This window comes from Drosophila simulans, chromosome 3R (assembly GCF_016746395.2).
Source record: "Drosophila simulans strain w501 chromosome 3R, Prin_Dsim_3.1, whole genome shotgun sequence".
Taxonomy (NCBI): Eukaryota; Metazoa; Arthropoda; class Insecta; order Diptera; family Drosophilidae; genus Drosophila; species Drosophila simulans.
The window spans coordinates 18,265,746-18,284,831 of NC_052523.2; the positions used below are offsets into that span (position 1 = coordinate 18,265,746).

General features: G+C 40.4%; 1 protein-coding gene and 1 long non-coding RNA gene across 8 annotated transcripts in view; both read left to right on the forward strand.

Annotated features, from left to right (window-relative positions):
- Nucleotides 1–3,263: 3,263 nt before the first annotated feature.
- Nucleotides 3,264–19,086, forward strand: part of LOC6729048 (protein held out wings) — a 38,266-nt gene continuing 22,443 nt past the window's right edge. For 4 of the 7 annotated variants that reach the window (XM_016177247.3, XM_016177243.3, XM_016177246.3 and 1 more), the window contains exons 1-2: nt 3,264–3,451; nt 4,004–4,488. In XM_016177247.3, coding sequence (XP_016035706.1) covers nt 4,161–4,488 — 328 coding nt within the window. In that variant the 5' untranslated portion in view covers nt 3,264–3,451; nt 4,004–4,160. The remainder of the gene's footprint in view (nt 3,452–4,003; nt 4,489–19,086) is intronic. The other 3 variants (XM_016177241.3, XM_016177245.3, XM_016177242.3) reach the window with 2 other exon arrangements.
- Nucleotides 4,495–16,008, forward strand: LOC120285071. The gene is made up of 2 exons (XR_005544333.2): nt 4,495–14,788; nt 15,016–16,008. It is a non-coding gene; the product is annotated as an uncharacterized LOC120285071 (long non-coding RNA).

Here is a 19,086-nt window from a genome sequence, read left to right on the forward strand (position 1 = left end):
TTGAATATAATTTAAACTTTAATCTACAGCAATGTCTTAATAACTAAAATTCGTAGTAGAACTAGAAAGGTATTTCTTTTTTTAAATTAGTCAAAAAAGGAATAAGGAAGCTCTTAGGGATTACGATCATCTTTTTTTGAAGTTTCAGAACAGGGAACATCATTCGATTAAATAATATTTTGCGCAGGTTTTGCACTTAAAGAAGTCGATTTAAATCGACATTAATTATAGAGTAAATAGTAGTTTAACCCCTCTACTTAATTGTTTTTTTACAATCTATGAACTTTGAAATATTTTCGAGTTATAGAGTTTCTGTAAGTGCGCAAATTGGATGTTGTTGGGGGCGTGGGCGTGACGAACGTTGGAGACCACAACGCGGTACGCCCACACGCACACGCCCCCTCACCGCCCGCGCCCCTGCCCACTTGCCACTAGCACTTGTTTCTAAAAGCCAAGTTAACGATGTTTCGGTGAATGAAAAAGCCAACGCGCTCGAGTTTACTCATTCATGAGCACTTTGCGGATCGTGGTTGGATTAGTTTTGCCCAGACTGCGTTTTGTTGGATCCAATCAGCTGGTCGGGCACAATATGCAAAGTGGAAACTTTATGAATGGATTCGGAAAACGGATGACGGGGGAACGGGGAAGGAGTTTCACCTGTGGGTCGCCGCGACGTGTGACACAGAAAATGCATTCGAACAGGCGACAAAAATGTGGTTGGAAACAGAATTGGTAAATATTGGGGAAAACATAAATATTAAATTTTAATAACAAGCTAAGAATACACTTAAAATCCATTGCTACTCTAATTAAATTTTATTCATTAAAGCCCCACACTTGTGAGCATGGTCAAAACCAAACCACTCTGGACACTTTTGTTGCCTGAGCGGGTTGCGCATGTGGTCGAGTGTATCTGACAGATACTTACTATCTGTGTGGGTGTTGCAGTTCGGTTTCTTTGTGGCACCCGAAAACTGACAAACTCAACTGTTGGTAAACCGGTGGCGCCCACACGGCCGCGTCTCATGCGTAATGGAAACAACTGGGAACTGGTTAATGGCCGACTGCCGCCTGGCTTTTGGCCAACATATTGCTAATTACACACTCTCACACCCAATGGTTTGTTTCTGTGTCGGCGGTAAATTAAGAAAAAGAATGTTTAATTTGTCGTTTAGGCCACAAAGCCGCTAAATGTCTTGGCCAAATTTGCATGCGACACAAACGTGCAGTGGCCAAAAAAGGATTCCCGGACCAGCAAAGTAGTGTAAGCGCCGCCTGGCAGGTTGTCAATCGTTGGAACCACTTCCTTTTAAGCAGGCGAATTGGTCAAACAATCGAATTGCATTTGGGATGCAATATCTCTTTGTTAATAGTAATAATTTACTCCTCTTGATGGCGGCGAAAGACTTCCAACTTTAGATTTAGGTGGTTGTATTAATGGTGCATCGACTTTTCAACTTAAATTTACACTAAAGATTAACCAATTCAAGCATTTTTCTCGCCTAACTTTACAGCTGCTGGAAAACTTTTGTATTTCCGTTTTCCAAAACCGAAAGTGCCGCCCAAAACGACCTACTCACAATGAAAAACACCACATTCAAAAGGGCAAATTCCAAAGCCCTAGAGAGATTAACGGCCCACGGAAAACTTGGCACTTCGAACTTGGCCAGATGTCCAATGGACCACGTGGGTGTGCGGATTGGAAAGGGCTTTGGTCTGTGGCCCAGAGATTTAAATCGGATATCCATCCCATAAGCAAACAATGTCTCAATCGCCACGCACATTGACACATTTTTCAATGGCACTAAAACTATATAATGGGGCCGTACAACACATTTAATGTCGGCCCACACACAGGCCAATTCCAATCGGTTTGAGCCAAGTGCACACAAATTTGGTTGGACTTGTGGCCGGGCTGTGAAACTTGGCCAGGTGAGTTCCGGTGGTGGGAGTCTGCTTTCCAATGGGACGACCAAACCGCTGTCCATCCACAACTTTGGCCACTTTAAACTTTCACGTCTCATTTTGGTGCATGCGGGTTTCAAAAATCGGATCTTGCCCCATGCCTGCCGTTGGCTAGATGTGCCGCCCCAGAAATTTTGGGTTCCGTTGGGGGAGGCTGCTGCAATGAAGTGATCCTCATACATATATATCAAAATATTGTTGAAAACACAAGAGTTGTAATATTGGAAGGACCTAAATGTAAACAGAACCAGAGTCAAATTGTAGAACGTATAAATTGTTCAAAACGTAGAAAAGTAGTTATGCAGACTTAAAAGGTTGTTTTATTTTGGTAAATTTGATCGATAATTAATTATTTTTAGTACGTAATATCTAGCTAATGTGTTGAATTTTTGTGAAATTCGCCAACCACACGGAAGCCAGCGAAAAGTGTCTTTCGCGATGGAAAGTAAAAGTTGTCGCCGGCCTAGGGTCGCTTATATGGTGCGTCCATCGAAACGCTCGCGAATGCCAATTTTCCCACATACATTTCGCGTTTTGCGGCAGAGTTAACCAAGTTAACACCAGCATTTGGCCAGTACGGGTTCGGGGGCTTATTTGCATGGTGTTTTGGACTTGGGGCCCAGATGCTAGCCCCCGCATATGTCCGGCGAAACAAAATGCCGCTTGGTTCTAATCTGCCAGCAATTTCCGTGCGCAATTAATGCCTCCACAGCGCAGTGTCTTAATTAATTCAAAATCAACGCCAACGCGCCAAATTGTGGCCCACCAAGCGACCAGGTGGCAACGCTAAATGTTGTTAGTCAATTAATGCATTAACTGGGCTTCATTTGGCAAAATGTTAATGGCCCACCTTTGTATTTAGTTGCTTTTAACTTATTTGGCCATTTATTAACTTTTATATTCGCACTTTTGGGCAAAATATGTGTAATAAGTTAACCAGCTGCGCAACTCTGTTTGAGCGGAGTGGCAACGCTGATTGGTGATCTCGCATGCTGGCGGTAGGGTGCGAGAGAGCCAAGTCAGAGAGAAACTGACGTCACAAGGTTGGATATTGGGATATTTTCTATGAATATGGCTATGCAGATATTGACTATACATCACCGAGTAGTTAAAAGCACTGATACATTAGAAATACGAAAAATTACAAGAAAGTACCCCAAATATAAAGCTAAATATTTGGTCTTAACTATTTTTTAAAAACAACCGCACTTTGTGACGTCACTAATGGAGAGAGCAGAGAAACAAGAGCACTCTGAAACCACCACCCCACGATCGCACTGGCATGATCTCACACTTACAACGTTTTGTGCTCTTCGCTTCGCATTCAGTTTCTTTTTCTCTTTCTTTGCGCACGGTTCAGTGGTAGGAAAATTAGGAGGAATCGTTCAGTAAAGTCCCGAGATCCGTTCGCTATTGCCCGACTCGAATAAAATCCATATACACATATATCAAATAAACAAAGGAAAGGAGTCCTCAGAGAAGAGAAGTGTGTTTCAAAAACAAAATACTTTCGAAACAAAACGAAATGAATAAAAGCCAAAGCCACCCAGCAGCAACAACAAATACATAATCAGCAACTGTGCATATTTCTGCGAAGTTTGCTGCGTTTTGAGATCGTTTAAGTGGCCTTGTACACTCGGTACATATCCAGGAAAAGGAATTTATACCTTTCTATCTTCAAAACGTAGAAATTTGAATATAAAATTTATTTAAATACTTTTTTGTTGTATTTGCTGTTGCAGCAGCCAAATGAGCGAGGGAGAGAGAGAGGCAGCTATTTTGACATTCTGCTTTCATTCATCTCCGTCGCATATACAGTTTTACTGTATATTGTTCGTGTGTGAGTGAGCGATCGCCGAGGAATTTTCTGCCTTCGCTTTCGACTTGCTGCGCTCTCTCGCTCTCTCAGTATCTCTCGCGCTGCATTGTTGTTGCTGCCGATCGTAAAAAATACTTTTGGGCGGAGTTGTTTTCATTTCGTTTTCCGTTTTCAATATCGCTCGCGTACGAAACTTAATGAATTTCCCAACTCCCACAGTAACGTGTTAAAAGTAGCAAAAACAACTAAAAATAAAGTGTGCACTAAGTAAAGAAAGCAGAGACCCAAGGAAAGTTGAAAGTTGAAAACCAGAATCTCGACGAGAACAAAATAAAAAGTTTCCAAAAACCCACACAACACACACGCACGCAGCAAAATGAGTGTCTGTGAGAGCAAAGCCGTTGTGCAACAGCAACTGCAGCAGCACTTGCAGCAACAGGCAGCCGCAGCAGTTGTTGCGGTCGCGCAACAGCAGCAGGCTCAAGCCCAAGCTCAAGCCCAGGCTCAGGCCCAGGCTCAGGCACAGCAGCAGCAACAGGCGCCGCAGGTGGTGGTCCCCATGACCCCGCAGCACTTGACCCCGCAGCAGCAGCAGCAGAGCACACAGAGCATCGCCGACTATCTGGCCCAGTTGCTCAAGGACCGCAAGCAGCTGGCCGCCTTCCCCAACGTCTTCACCCACGTCGAACGCCTGCTGGACGAAGGTAAGTCGCTAAAACGCAAACCGAGTAAGATCCCTCCAAGTCACAGGATCATCCTAATCGCGGATCCAAGACTCAGCGGGAGTATAAAAATCACTAGCTACCTTTTTATGAATCAAACAGTCTTATCGAAGTGCATAAAAAGTTTGTTATTGTGACAATATCCTGTATCATTCGGAATTTGTTATATATTAAATCTGATAATGCTTTAATATCAGTTTTAAGAATTTAAGCTATACAAAAATAAATTTAGATATCCTTGGTATAATGTTTAGTTATTTAACTATAGAATGTACTTTAAATTTGTGTTTGTATTCCGAAAATTCATGAAAGGAACATTAAACTATTGTAGTATACAAATCGATGCCATTACAATTTGGTTTATATCTTTTTTAATTGTTAAAAAAATATTTGCAAAGCACTTTAATTCCGAGAATCTAGCGGGATTTATTGTAAACATGTATTACAGAGACTGCAGGTATTTAGAACACATTTACTTTGGGTAAATGGGAGAGATTAAATGAGTAAATATGTTATTTTAAAGTGGTGACTTCATTTTAAATCGTGAGGGCCAGGCGTGTTAAAGATTAGGGTGCCTCTAACCAAGTGATCACTGTAGTTCAATCAGTTTTGGGGCATGGATCTCTGGGTGTCTGGTTTGTCTCCTCGGCGTCTCCTTTTCGGCATCTTCTCCATCGCGGGTTCTGAGTTCATTCCACCTTACAAACCCAAACGAGATGTTTGTTATTTTTAGTTACTTCCTTTTTGTGCGCCTCTTCGCGAGCGCACACCTCTCTCCGTGCTCTCTCCTTTTGTCTTCTTGGCTCCACACTTGACTGCCAGTGCAGCCTTTGTTGTTCCTATTATGAATTCTTTGTTGACTCGGCCATTCGTAAACCGAAAAGAAGGGAGGCGTGGATTTGAAGGGACACAGGAGGAGATGCGAAACCCCAGGGGGGAACCCCCAACACAGAAAGAAACATTAATGTGGTGTGGAATGATGTGATAAGAGATCATTTTATTCATCATATGCTAAAAGTTTTAAAATTTTGGAATCTCGAAAATTATTGGATCCATTTAACAACGATCTGTTTTGCTCTGTGCACTGAAAGTGTAGCAAACTTATCTGAAAGACGAAAGATTTACCTCAACTGCCCACGCTTTGCCTCGAAAACCAAAAAAAAAAAAAAAAAAAAATAAAAAATATGAATAAATATACGGCAACGAAGCAAACACTCCGAAAGGCAAACCAACAAAAGTCAACTTTCGGGGCGGGATAGGGGCGGGGGCGTGGCACTACCTGGTCGCATCTTGTATCTTGTATCTCGCATATCGGAGCTCTCGTTCCTGTATTTGCCCAACATCTGTTGCCCATATGCAGGCCGGCCAAGAGGGTGTGTGTCGCCTCGTAATGACAAAATTATGTTGGACAGATACACAGATTCAGATACTCGTGGTGCGGTATTTGCGGATTGCAAGGTACCGCTAGATGGCCAGGGTACACTTATTATGTACAGCGTATGTTTGGATTACTTTTAATATATGTTTTTTACCATATCGCTTGATCAATTTGCTTATAACTACTACTACAATTTAAATAACATTTAATTATTGCAATTAATCCGGAAATGTGATAGCAAATGGTCTGTATAATAAGATGCAAGATCTTGATTTCTTTCTTCATTAGGAAAATATCCAAGAAGTCGGTGGTCTTATCCAGACCAATCAGATTATTGATTACCAGGTACCAGGTATCGCACAGTCGGAAAACTCGCCCAAAAGCTTATATTCTTGTTTTGGTTTCGTCTCGGCATAGCTGCAAACTAGTTTGCCTGTCTACAAATTGTATTTGCTAAAAGCAAAGCGTTGACAATTTGTAAAACTCGTTCCACCAGACTACAAAATCCAAAGAGCTGAAATAGGCAAAACAAAATACAGATTTGAAACCCACCTCGTTGGCTTATCAGCTTAGTGGGAGGGTGTCGGACTGGATTTTTGGGATTTGAGATTTGGGACCTGGGAACCCGAGTGCCGTCCACTATTTACGAATACTGACCGTATTCGACTGCTAACTTGGCCCGACCGCTAACGGCTTTCAACTTTTCAACTTGCTAGAAGTTTTTGTGTTTTTTCTCATTTTGCAACTTTCTCTTTTCAATTGCTGTCGTCGCTGGGCTGTGTTTTTGTTTTCGTTAGCTTGACATGCGGGCCAAATCCAAACCCCACATTCACATGCGGTCTTTGGGGCAACTCAAAAATTGTTTATGTTTTACCCTTTTCCCAGAGGGTGCCAAATTTATTATACGAACTCTGCCTCGACTGGAATTTTATATGTCATTTTGTTGATTCTTATAACCTATTTCCCTTGGCTTTCATGAGTTTGCTTTTGATGAAAGCCCGCAAATTCTAACTTATTACGATCTGCTTAAATCTTTGATTTTAATACGTACTTAACTTTATTTAATCCACGTGTGGAATTCCTCAACCGAAAACATTCGACTATCAAATTCCCATTTTATTATAATTTTACTTTAATCACTTCGAGAACACACATACAATTTGTTGACTTTTGATGTGTTTGTTGCAAGCTGAAAAAAATGTTAAGTAGCTTAAAATATTTCTGAAATTTACCTGCATACACTTTGTGTCTGTCAGAGATATTGCGAGAGATCTAATTAGGTTCCTGCCTTACCTCAAGCAACACTAACAACAGCAATAGTCGCTTTTTGAGGTTGCGGTTGCTGTTTTTTTATTTTTATATATTGTTTTTTTATTATTGCGGGTGTGCAGCTAAGTTGGCTTGGGGTTTTGGACGTGGCGTTCTGCTCGCAATCATCAGTTGGCTACCTGTTGGGCGTTCGCCCGTTCACTTGAAATGCACAGGCTGTCTGTGTGGAAATATCTGCGTACTTACTGTGCGTTTCACAGCTGTAAGGCACTGCAGTTGGAGCTAAAATATTTAAAAACTAAAGTTTTCATTTTATAAATTTATTAAATTACCTAAAAGTTCAAAATATTTAAAGATGAGGATATACATCTAAGAACTGGATTTGCTTCAGTAATTATGTTTGGCTGTCGAAATCGTTTTAATTAATTTCTGTCTGCTCTTTGAACTAAAATCAATTGATATTTCTAAACTGCCGAAACACACTGTACATTTATATATGTATTTAAGCATAGTATGCCTTCTGTTTATTTGCCGCCTTTTTTATCGTCTTCATTCGTTCAACGCTTTTGGCACTGCTGACATAAATTTTTGTTGTTATTTTGACGAGTGTGTTGTTTGCTTTTTGGATCTGACTCACGCCCCAAACGAAACAAAAAGAAGAATAACTTTTGGCCGCCAGCAGAGGCAGTCACTCGCATTGTATCTGTTAGATATGTAGCTATAGCTCTATGACACACGCCGCTGGAGCACGTTTCTTCGCCCGAATCTGTATCTGTATCTCAGCCGTATCTGTATCTGCTGCTTTCGGCTCTCCGCTATTCATAGTCGTCGCATTTTGCACAGTTGAAGTGTGCCTAGACTGTGTGAATAAAAAAAAAACAAAAAATGACGACAAGACGTCAAGAGGCCCGAGCAAAAGCTCTACGATCTCGGATCTCGGATTACCGGCGACCAAGCATAACTGCACGTACTATATCGCACTCGGAGATATCATTTTTGTCTCGCAGATATCACATCTTCCGCATGACGTTTGTTTACCTGGGCAGAGGACAGCAAACAGTCATCTAAAGCCCCTAGATATGATAAATTTCTAGTTTTTGTTTTCGAATTCGGTGGGGCCCACACCTGGGCGTTATAATTATAGAAATTGTGCTCGCTGTTACTGCAGCCCAAGGTGTATATCCACATACATCTGTCAGATACGCATCCAAGTTTGTATCATGTGCAGCGAGCAACCTGAGAGATAAAAGCCAGAAAAGAGCCGACCAAAATCAAATTACGTACACCCGCAACGTGAATGTTTATATGGCCGATCTATGTATCTATATATACATACATATAAAAAAAAAAATATATATATATAGGCACAGAAACGTGTATATATAGTTGGCCGAATGTGTTCCTCGGCATTTGTCGGATACAGAATTTTTTCTCTTTCACTCCGTCCGACATTTTTCATGAAAATTTGAAATGTGTTTCATTTCATCTAAATTTAGATTATTGGAAAATGGGTTTTCGCCTGCCACCATAGCTGTTGGAATTTTGTTTCGTTGGATTTTCACCGTTTAGGGCGTTGGTTTTCTTCTGACCAAAAATTTTGATTTTGAAGGCCTGAACTGCCGCCGATTGGTAGAGTCATTAAAATCGGAAACTGAAGTATCTTGTTGACATTAATGCGGCTGCTGGTCTTCGGATCCGAGTTGAATGCAAACACATTGGAGCTGAAAGGCAAACAAATGATTGGAAATGATTGGCCCATCCTCGCTTTAAAAAGATACATTTAAGCCGTTCCATTGATCAGTCAACGTTGCGATCGATTCGTTGGGTTTATCTTGCAAAGAACCAATTCGCATTTATAAAACCTTAAATTTATGATAGAATACTTCCTATAGTTAGATTTCGAGATCTATTAATAAGACATGTTTTATGTTTATTATATTATATATTTCACAAGTTCTAATGAAATGAAACGATATTTTTCTCGGTGCATCAGTAATAGCCACAAGCTGCCCCGAGCATTTTAATTTAGTATTTTCATAGGCACGGCTTTCGGGTTTTGGGTATGAGGTTCCCTAACTGACGTGCTCATAAATTTGTTGACAATTGTTATGCGGAACGCGTAACCCTCCACGTTTTACCCCGCTCCCATCCTTACCGCCCGCACAATAGCGAATCGACCCCAAACGATTCCGTGCGATTCCCTACGATCCAATCCAATCCAACCCGATTCGATTTGATTCGATTCGAGCCCCTGCCCATACACGTCTCATTGCGTTTTCAAATTCAATTAAAATCTTTTGTCATGACCATCGATCGCTGGTTGCTTTGTTTTGATTTGTGATTGGCTGGCTGTTGGTCGAAAATGCACCGATGCGTTTGCACGGAAGTTGACCATGGCTAAAAAAGAAGCAAATGAAGCCATCGACATCGAGCTAAACAGTTAGTAGATTGCATCAAAAGGGCAGTGATCGTTGGCGAAAGTTTGTGGGGTTGATGACGAAGTTTTCGATGCGGCTGATCGAATTTAATATGGAAAGTGCATGGGAGTGGATAGATTTGGTAATGGGCTGCAATCCTATTATCTAATAATGTAAGTACTAGAATTTGCTGATATTCTAGGCTTGAAATATATGTACATATTTATATTTATATTTTTTAATGGCGCCATTTATTGGCTCTCGCTTGTGGCGGCTTAAATTGAAATCGTATCAATTTCTAGTCGTAATACTCATGGGTTTTCGCCTGGCAGCTGTACAACTTGACACACTCAGCCTTCAATTAGCGTTTTCCTTAGAAACCCCTTGTTTCATTGTATATACAATATGTATGCATGTATATCTATTCTTTTAAGCGAGATCTCGCCCACACACTCAAACCCGGTGATTACGTCGTGTGCCAAGTTATTTGATAGCCAGGCTGCATCAAATGTTCGGTGTTGCTATTGTGGCAAAACGAATTATTTTTGACAAAAATAGCCAACTCAAAAAAAGCTTAAAAATATAATGGAGGAAACAAAGAAGCGCGTAATTAAAATATTTTTCACATGCTCGGGTTTCTTCCCCACACGCAGCAAAAAAACACATGGAACTTTCAGCATGGCGCCCCATTCCGTAGCCAACCTCCCACTCCCCATTCGAGACACTGAAAGAAAAACCAAGTATCCGATAGATACATTTGAAAATAACTCAATTGTGGAGTATTGTGTGTTAAAAAAAGAATTAAAATCATATTTAAAATGTATCCCATTCAGCTGACTTTACAATTTGTTTGAAATAAATCTATGAATTTATGCTTACCACATATTTTCCTCTGTGCACCACCTCTTGCCTCCCTCGCGATGAGGCACGCGACTACCAGCAGCGGCAGCCATGTGGCATTAGACAATTGCTTTAATATGCCACCAGGCAGGCAGCCGACGAGCTGTACAAATTGAACAATTTGATAACAAACGCGCAGGCAGGGAAAAACAATGGTGGGGGCTCGAAGGGGGAGGGACACTTGAGCCAGAGATACAAAGAGGCAACATTGTGGATGTGATGCCTTTGAAGTTGCCTTTTTGACTCTCGGTGCCATATGGTCGGTCGCCTGTATCTGGGATTCTCAACCCGAACTTGCAACTCCTCGACGTATGAAGATACTTATATGGGCATCCGATGGATGCCACTTGAAGCGGCCGCAAGTGAATCATTTTTATTGTACCGATGTGCATTTGCCATTCGATTTATATCGGTAATCAATTTAATTTTTCAATTGCTTTCGAAAATCCCCCAGACATCAACTCCGTTTGGCGTGTGAAATGCGGGTAGCGAGCAATTTTCCACCCTGGAAATGCAGCAAAAACATTTTCCGGGATGCTAGAGGATCGTAGGGAAAATACATTAAACATCTTTTGAGCTTTGGCTCTGACATTGAATAAAATAACTAACGGTCAGCAAACATTCCATTCCCTTTAATTGCAAAAGTTATTACTGATTTCATAAACGAAAAACAGTTCCACACCCATGAAGACAGCCACAACGACCTCTCAATCTTAATATAGTGCAAATAAAACCTCTAAGTGGGGAATTAAGATAATGAGGCATTCACTTGACAACCAAGCACACGAGAAAAAATTAAAACAAAAGTCAAATTGTCAACAGACTGGGCGACCAAACGCCTTTTTCTGACTTTTTGGGTCTTTTTGGGGCGTGTGCTCTGCTATTCAAAACTATGACAAAACATTAAAAAGAAATCATACCAGCACACATTTGAACACGAACAACGACCCAAAAATGCGTCATATGTGGGAAAACAAAACAAACTTTGAGCCAAAAACAGCGACAACGTGTGAGCATAGACAAAAACACAAAAGCTGCTACGGATACAGATTGAGATGAAGATACTCTGGCCGTGTAGTTGTAGTTTGTTTCTTATCTCTCGATTTATTCACAGCCATGAGCAGCATCATTGATTCGAGACAATTAACAGCAGCGTAATGCTAAAAAATAAGAGGGGGAACATAAAAACAGGGGAAGAGGGAATTGTAAGCATTAGATCAAGATACGAATACCGTTGAGAAATACGCAGATGTATTCACCAACTTCTTCACTGCCATATAAAATAAAGTAATACTGCAATTATAATCATTGGCTTTCAAATAAAGAGTATTTATCAGTCAATGCAACCTATGCCATTTGGTTTTTCAAACAGTTTTTTGCTGCTAAAAGGTAGCTGTAACACTCGTAGCTCAAGTGTCCTCAATCTATGTATCTTTGTATCTCAATTTCGTTACTTTTTCAACGCGCTGAGTGCAATTGGGAAACGCTAGAAGAAACGCGTGTTTGCTTTTTGCATCATGAATGGATCTTGTGAGCCAAAGTCTTTTCGACGTTGTCACGTCCTTTGTTGTGTGCTTACCTGTCGGATGTATTTGTATCTGTAGCTGCTTGTATCTGTATATGTGCAGTTGTATCTGATGGAATTTTTAACAGCCGTTTCAGTTTTGCTCCGTTTTTCCGAATTTCACTAGGCAAAATCGTTGCAATTTTGTCCCATCGAAAAGTTTCGAGTGAAAGGTTTGTGAATATAACAACAATAAAACATAAAATGCGCTAAGTAAGTCCCTTTTTCTTGCAATTGCCATCAGCTGTGCAAATCGAATCAACCTGCGGGGGAGGAAATGTCGTTGCATTTGTTTTCAATTTTTTTTTGGTTTTTATTTTTCCATTTCATTTTTGTCTTTTTGTGACTTTGCGTGTCTTTTCATTTTTGGCAGTTTCTTTGGCTTTGGTTTTTGATATGCCATAAATGTTTAATGTCGTGCTGAGTTAGCCAGCCACGTATTGTTTGTATCTGCGTATTTGGGTTAAAAGCCATTTTATATGGACGCCCAAGCGTTGCTCATGTCAATCATGTGGCTGCTGTAGGCGTATGAATTAATTGCCCAGCTCCTCAATGAAGTCGCATTTTTTTTAGTAGTGTTGTTATTCAAGGAACTCTGTTTCAGCTGCGATTGAGAAGAATCGCAGTGGCTGAACTCAAATTAATTGTATGCAAGCGATTCAAATTAAAGGGTGTTTTTCTTTTTCAGGCAGTTATATAAATTGACAAGTTTCCTTATTGGGGCGGATTTAAAATGCTTAAATGCGGGCTCTGAATTATAAGTGTTATTTGTGTATAATAAAATGCGTTTAATGGTTGATGACAATAATTAATTAATCAAATGTATGTACACGCTATAATTTATTTATTATTTAATATCGTTTGAATCGTACCTTTAATTGTAAGAAGGTTATACTTGAATCTTACTTAATATATAGAGTCTTACCATTGTGGGCTGATCATTAATTTATTTACGACACTTTCTATGAGCACATGTGGCCCTGAGTTCTCTGCCCAAACTTCACTTTCATAAACCCAACTGCCCACACTGACAACTTCCACTCAATCCTCCTCTTTTTTTTCCAACTGGCCAAGGACGACTCATAGCTTATCAACGGCTGGAAAACAGCTGAATGTCATTGGCATATGGAGACCATGTCTAAATATGCTCATATAGTCGACTTCGACTTCAGGAGAACGTCGAGTGCACTAGCATTTTCATAGCTTTACGTAGGCTTTTCCGGTTTTTCCACGCACATTTCGAAGCCCACAGATAAATAGTTTGTCACACAAAGCGACACTTGAGGCGGAGACAGGCGGTCGAATGAAAATAAATATAAACCTAAAGAAAAGAAAAGAAATGAAAAGGGAAGGGAGAGAGGCCAGACTAAAAATAAACCATAAACGTGGGCGGAAAAAGCCAGAAAGAACAAGGAAAGGAGACGCAAAGGTGTTAAGAACAAGTTGCACACTCAGCCAAAATCCGTATCCAAAGTGGCTAAGAGACTACCCACCTACATGTGCGTGTGTGTACTTAAAGACATTTATTATTATAATAAATCCCATTCAAGGCAACACGACGGCGGGCTGGCAAAAAGAAAAGGCGGCAACTTTGGCTTTTGTTTCAAAACGAGTTGTTGCTTGTTGGCCACACTTCAATGTTGGTCAAGCACATTACGCTACATACACACACACAATTACGTGTTGGTGGCTATTGAGTACATAATATATCATTTCTATTTCGTTTTCGGGTAGTTAGGTAGGTGGTGATCAAGTGCTGTTGGCAGATAGAAAGAGGTTTTCACCTTGATGCCAGTGTTACACACGGCGTATGGGCGATATATTGATTATGAGACGCGACTTACGCATCTCTTTCATTCGATCTATTAAATTTAGGCCGCACCAAATGGCTTCCAGCTTATTTTGGATGAGGGGAAAATATTATAAGCATGACATAAGCACCCATAAGTTGCCAGATCCAAATACGGCGCATAACTGCAACTTTCTCCAACTGCCATTGGCTACAAATAATTTTCCAATAGCCAAAGTTTATGGACCAACCGAAAACATTTCACAGTTTCTATTCGAAAAAAATAATTATTCTCAATTTCCGCCAGAACACAAGCTGTGTGTTTTCAAAACAAAAAAATGGATATACATATATTTATAAATGTACATTGCGCTCGCATAATTCCATACATATACAATTTGTAATAAAAACACGCTATAAGGGATAACGAGAATTTGATGGAACGCAGCCGTTTTTATATTTCCTTGGAGAAAATCGGTGTGTTTATACAGGCTTTCGAAACTGACCGTACGAATTTATTGTGTATTTTGTATAACGAAAATTAATCAAGCAAAGTCCCCAATGCAATCGCTAAACTCAAACAAGACGAAGGCAATTTGTTGTAAATTTATAATACAAGAGGGGTCGTGAACTCTGTGGTCGGTCGTGTCGTCTCCGGCCCCCGGAATCATCATCTTGTTTGTGCTCCCCACACGTAGTCCGGAAAAGTCATTCGGCTACTCCAGAAATAAACAAGCCAGAAGCGATGGCAGCTCCCAAAGAAAAGCAGCACTTTCGGAGTGTGGGGCATCCTATAAATATGCTTAGAAATAGAATAATGGCCACGAATCAAGGAAATAACAAAAGTTGAATCTCTGGACTGCCAGAGTATTCTCCCGCTGATTGAGGCGCTCGAGTTTCGGAATCCAGCAGTTGAAATGCCTTCATCTCGCGATGAATCCATAAAATACTTACCGATTTTCAAGGTAATAGGAGATTTCGATTTAAAGAGAAGATGTACATAATGCAGGAATAAGTTTAAGAGCTAGAAGTAAACATTTTAAATGAATAGCTGGAACTATATTCGTAAGATAGATTAAATGCCGCAAGCTAGCTCATAAATCCATCTTTCAAATGTTGTTTCTACTATATCAACGCCATTGCATTGTGTTAATCTTATCTAATCTGAAAATATATTTGCGTTTATTTGCAGGTGAGTTTCCTTATCGCCAATGTACGGTAGCACCTACCGACAAGAACAAAATGCCGTCGGCTGTTGGTGAGCGGGTGAAGCCACTAACCTGATTGGTTGAGTACACATATCGCCTATTAGCTATACTAGATATTGTTAGCTTTTAATTGGCTTAAGCAGCCATTGCAATCGGGCGACGAGCGCAGAGCGCAGATCAAAGGGTGCCCACAGCCAGCCCATCATCATCATCATATCATTGTTGGTCGAGCTGAGTTTTTATGAGCCGCGGGCCATAAAATCAGCAACAGTTAATTGCTTTATAAAAATGGGCGCGTGTGTCGTCGACGACTACCGTTTCATTAGCTCGTTTTTTATTTTTTTCGTAGGTGACTAACCAAGCAAATGAGTAAATTGTCATTCATCTCTCGCTGCCCCACCAACTGAGCTATGAAATTTATGCACTAAAGGCTTCAATTTTATTCAGCAATTTGTTCGATTCGTTTTTTTTGCATCGTTTTGTGCCTGTCAATAGAGGTCTGGGTTATTGAGCACAATTCAAACCCTAAACCCATCCGTAGGAAGCCGCTCTTAATTAATTATTTGGGTGTATTTCTTTGGGAACAGGGTCAGGGTGTGGCTTCCTGCTTTGGTTCAAATGCTTCGAGCCCACGTCCCTCGTCGTATGTATTCATAATTTGGTCAGATTTTGTTTTCACTCAAAAGAGGAAAAAATTTGTTTGCTGAAGAGGAAAAATGTGCTTTTAGAAGAGGCGTCCAAAAATACAAGTTGCAAGCTTAAAAATATGTAATGCAGACAGAGGAGCAAAAATAACTGGGTTCACAAAAGTTGAAATCCTGGCTTTTCGTTTGGGGACCTCATTTCTACTTTTCCTCTGGCATTTATTTTGTGGCAATTTACGCATTGATTGCATATTTATTTGGTTCGCTTTTGGGGCCTTTTCACTGGGCCACAACGTCTACGTGGGGGCATTTTGCTGGAAATTGTGCTCATGGGAACTGATTGATTAGCGGCTAGTTGCTTCGCTCGACTCAATGCCTTCCAGTGACAACTGCTGCACCAGCTCAGCCAGCGATGGCAAAACAAGCGCTGCCAAACATTTGCAATGTTTTTTGGCAACGACAAGTTGCAGCCTGCAACTTGCAGTTTGCAGTTTGATTTAACGCGGCTTTTTCTTGTTTTTTGTTTTCTTATTTTTCGCCAGCTATGTATTTTCTTTTGGCCAGCAATTTTGCAAACTTGTTTGTTTTCTTTGCTAGTGCCAGCGGTTGCCCTCGGCTCTCACGAACTAAAGTTGGTCCAGTGTGGCTTGGTCATTACGGCGGACACACATCTAATGAGCCGGACAGCTGTGAAACTGTTTGTTTCTCTCCGTGACTCAATGCAGCCGTCAGTTTCAATTACAATTTTCAGTGGGATGAACTGAACGGACCAAGTGAATCATTTCTAAGCTTGGCTGGAATTGTTGGGAATACCTATAATACATATTTACGAGTTGTGGAACTTGTTAAAACATCCATCGATTGTCTTAAATAGACAGGTTCTTAAACCATATTCCTTTTTAGAACGTGATGACAATGAACGAGGCATGCCCCAGCATGTAATATTAAGTCATATTTACATTAAATTTACTCTGAATCATTGCAAGAGATATAAGTAGAATACTCCGAAACGACAAAAGTAGCTATCAATACGAAACATAAATAGCCAAGGCGCCTGAAGTTGTTTTAGCCGAAACCTTTTGTTTCTCGTTAATTGTTTGATTGCTGCCGATTGTTTTGACACGTATTTAATGTCGTTGAAGTGTCTGCCATTGGTGATTTGGGCCTGGCCAAACCCATTTCCCCCATTTGATGCTCTTAACTGATTGTGTGTGGCAGCTCCGCAAGCTTAATGTCAAGCTGCAAGGCTGCTCCGCAGTTGGTCGCACAGGTATTTTCTTTCATTGTTGCCCGCGCGGCGGTGAGCATGTGAAAAATCGCTGTAATCTGCTGCTGATGATGATGACTATGTGCCACCCACATAAATGGCGTTCGAGGCGTAGCGCATGTGTATGTTTGTGGGCCTAATGTGTGTCTATGTTCGCTTGAGCCAACAACTTTCCATTTTGGCCCATTGTCTCTGGAACTGAAAACTGAAAGTTCAAATTGAGCATTTCACTTCCTTTCGATTCGAGAAGCAACAGCAGCTCATTCTCGACTCATCTTCAAGTTGAAGACTCATGAGTAAATTCATGAGGCATTCTGGCGTGACTCTCGCAGCAAGTTCATCAAAAAATGTGGAACAAAGTGGGTCTGTGTGTCTGCGACATGTGAAAAGCCATTTCGCATTGTTTGCCCGCCGCATTTTCTTGGATTTTACTTTGACACATTTTCCTTTAGCCACTCGGTGGTTGTCACATGCGGCTGCTCCTCGAAATCTTTGCCTCGAGGCGAGATTTACGGTGTGGGTGGAGCATTAGTTTTAATACCCTTAGCGGGGATGCTCATATGACTATGAGCAACCAACACATTTGGTGTCCATAAAACTTCGAATACGCCTGGTCGTCAGTTACCTAATTAAATGGCAATGGCTACTAAAATCAGGCAATAAAAAACATATCCGAAAATATTTCGGCATATTAGTAACAAAAAAAAATTAGTCACAATCTGACGGCATTGTGTGCGATTAACTAAATAAGTACCTTGAGATTGTAATCACTGGGATTTATTAGCTGAACGACTGGCCAACTGGTTCCAGGTGTCGCTTGACATGAGCTGGTAACAGCGTTTTAATTTCGTTTTATTTTAATTTCAATTGAATTACCTCTGATTTGTGTTTAACTCGATAACGACGAGCATCTGGCCAAGTGGAATGTTCGCACATTTAATCTTCGGCTTCATTGTTATTTGGTTAGCTATAGCGCCTAACTTTTGCGGACTGTCAATCTTCATTTCTCTCGATGGGAGGGGATGACTAATGGAAGTTATCGAACCATCTAATAATAGAAAGAACGTTACTTTGCAAATATTCTCACCTCTCAAAATGAGCAAGCTGTCATATTATTACCATAATATTTATTTGCCTTTGGTTAATAAAGCAAATTACTATTTTTACGCTTGTATATAACCCAAAACCAGACTGGATAATTGTTAACCGCAAAAAGAGCTCTATCGGCGACAAGCCCCAAATTGTGTGTTTACTCAAGCGCCAAAAAGGCGGAAAAAAAGAATGATAAAGAAAATGCTGCCGAGCAAAAAAATATGGTTTATTTAACTAACAATTTGTATATAATTCGCTGTTATTGTTGGTTTAATGTGCGTTTTATCATTTCTGTATTTGTTCAAGTGTTTACCCATTTGCTGGGACGGATTTCGTTGGCTATTTCCCTGAATATCGCGATGCGCCAGGTGAAGATTTATTCTTGCCGTGATTTTTTGCCTATTGTTTTTTTTTTGCGCGTCGAAAAACCATTGGAAATATTTCACGGTGCATAAATAAACAATTTGCAATGCAAACCATTTGCGGAATTCAAAGGAAAACATTGTGTGAAAATGCGAACGTGTTAAATTCGAAAATACGTGCATTTAAACATGTTGTCGAGGGAGGAGTCGTCCTTTATGGAATGGAAATGCAAATGCATGGGCCACTTCAAATGGGTTTTCTATTAATTTTTAAGCCAATTACAATTGTGGCAGTAATGGTGGGGGGTGGGAAAATGGGTGGATACACTTCGCCTTAGGGTCACAAAATAATTTACTTTAACATGTTTGCACAGTGTTCGCTTGTCTGCATTTCATTTCGGTTGTTTCCTTTGTGATCAGGAGCATTTATATTTCGATGATTATACGCTCTAAGGAGCACTTGGTCTTTGGCTCCTGGTTTCATCCGATGGTATTTTCATTTCCTTCTCCGAGTTTGTTTTGCTCGCAATTCGTTGACCTATTTTCTACGGGAGCATTTCATTTCTTTTTCCTTTTCGGTTTCATGTTTTTCTTTTAGCTTCAGTGTTATGTTTTCCGCCAGCATTAATTGTGTTTTTCTTTGTTTTATTTCACTTTTAATGGTTGCTGCTGTTGGTGAGTCAACGGAAT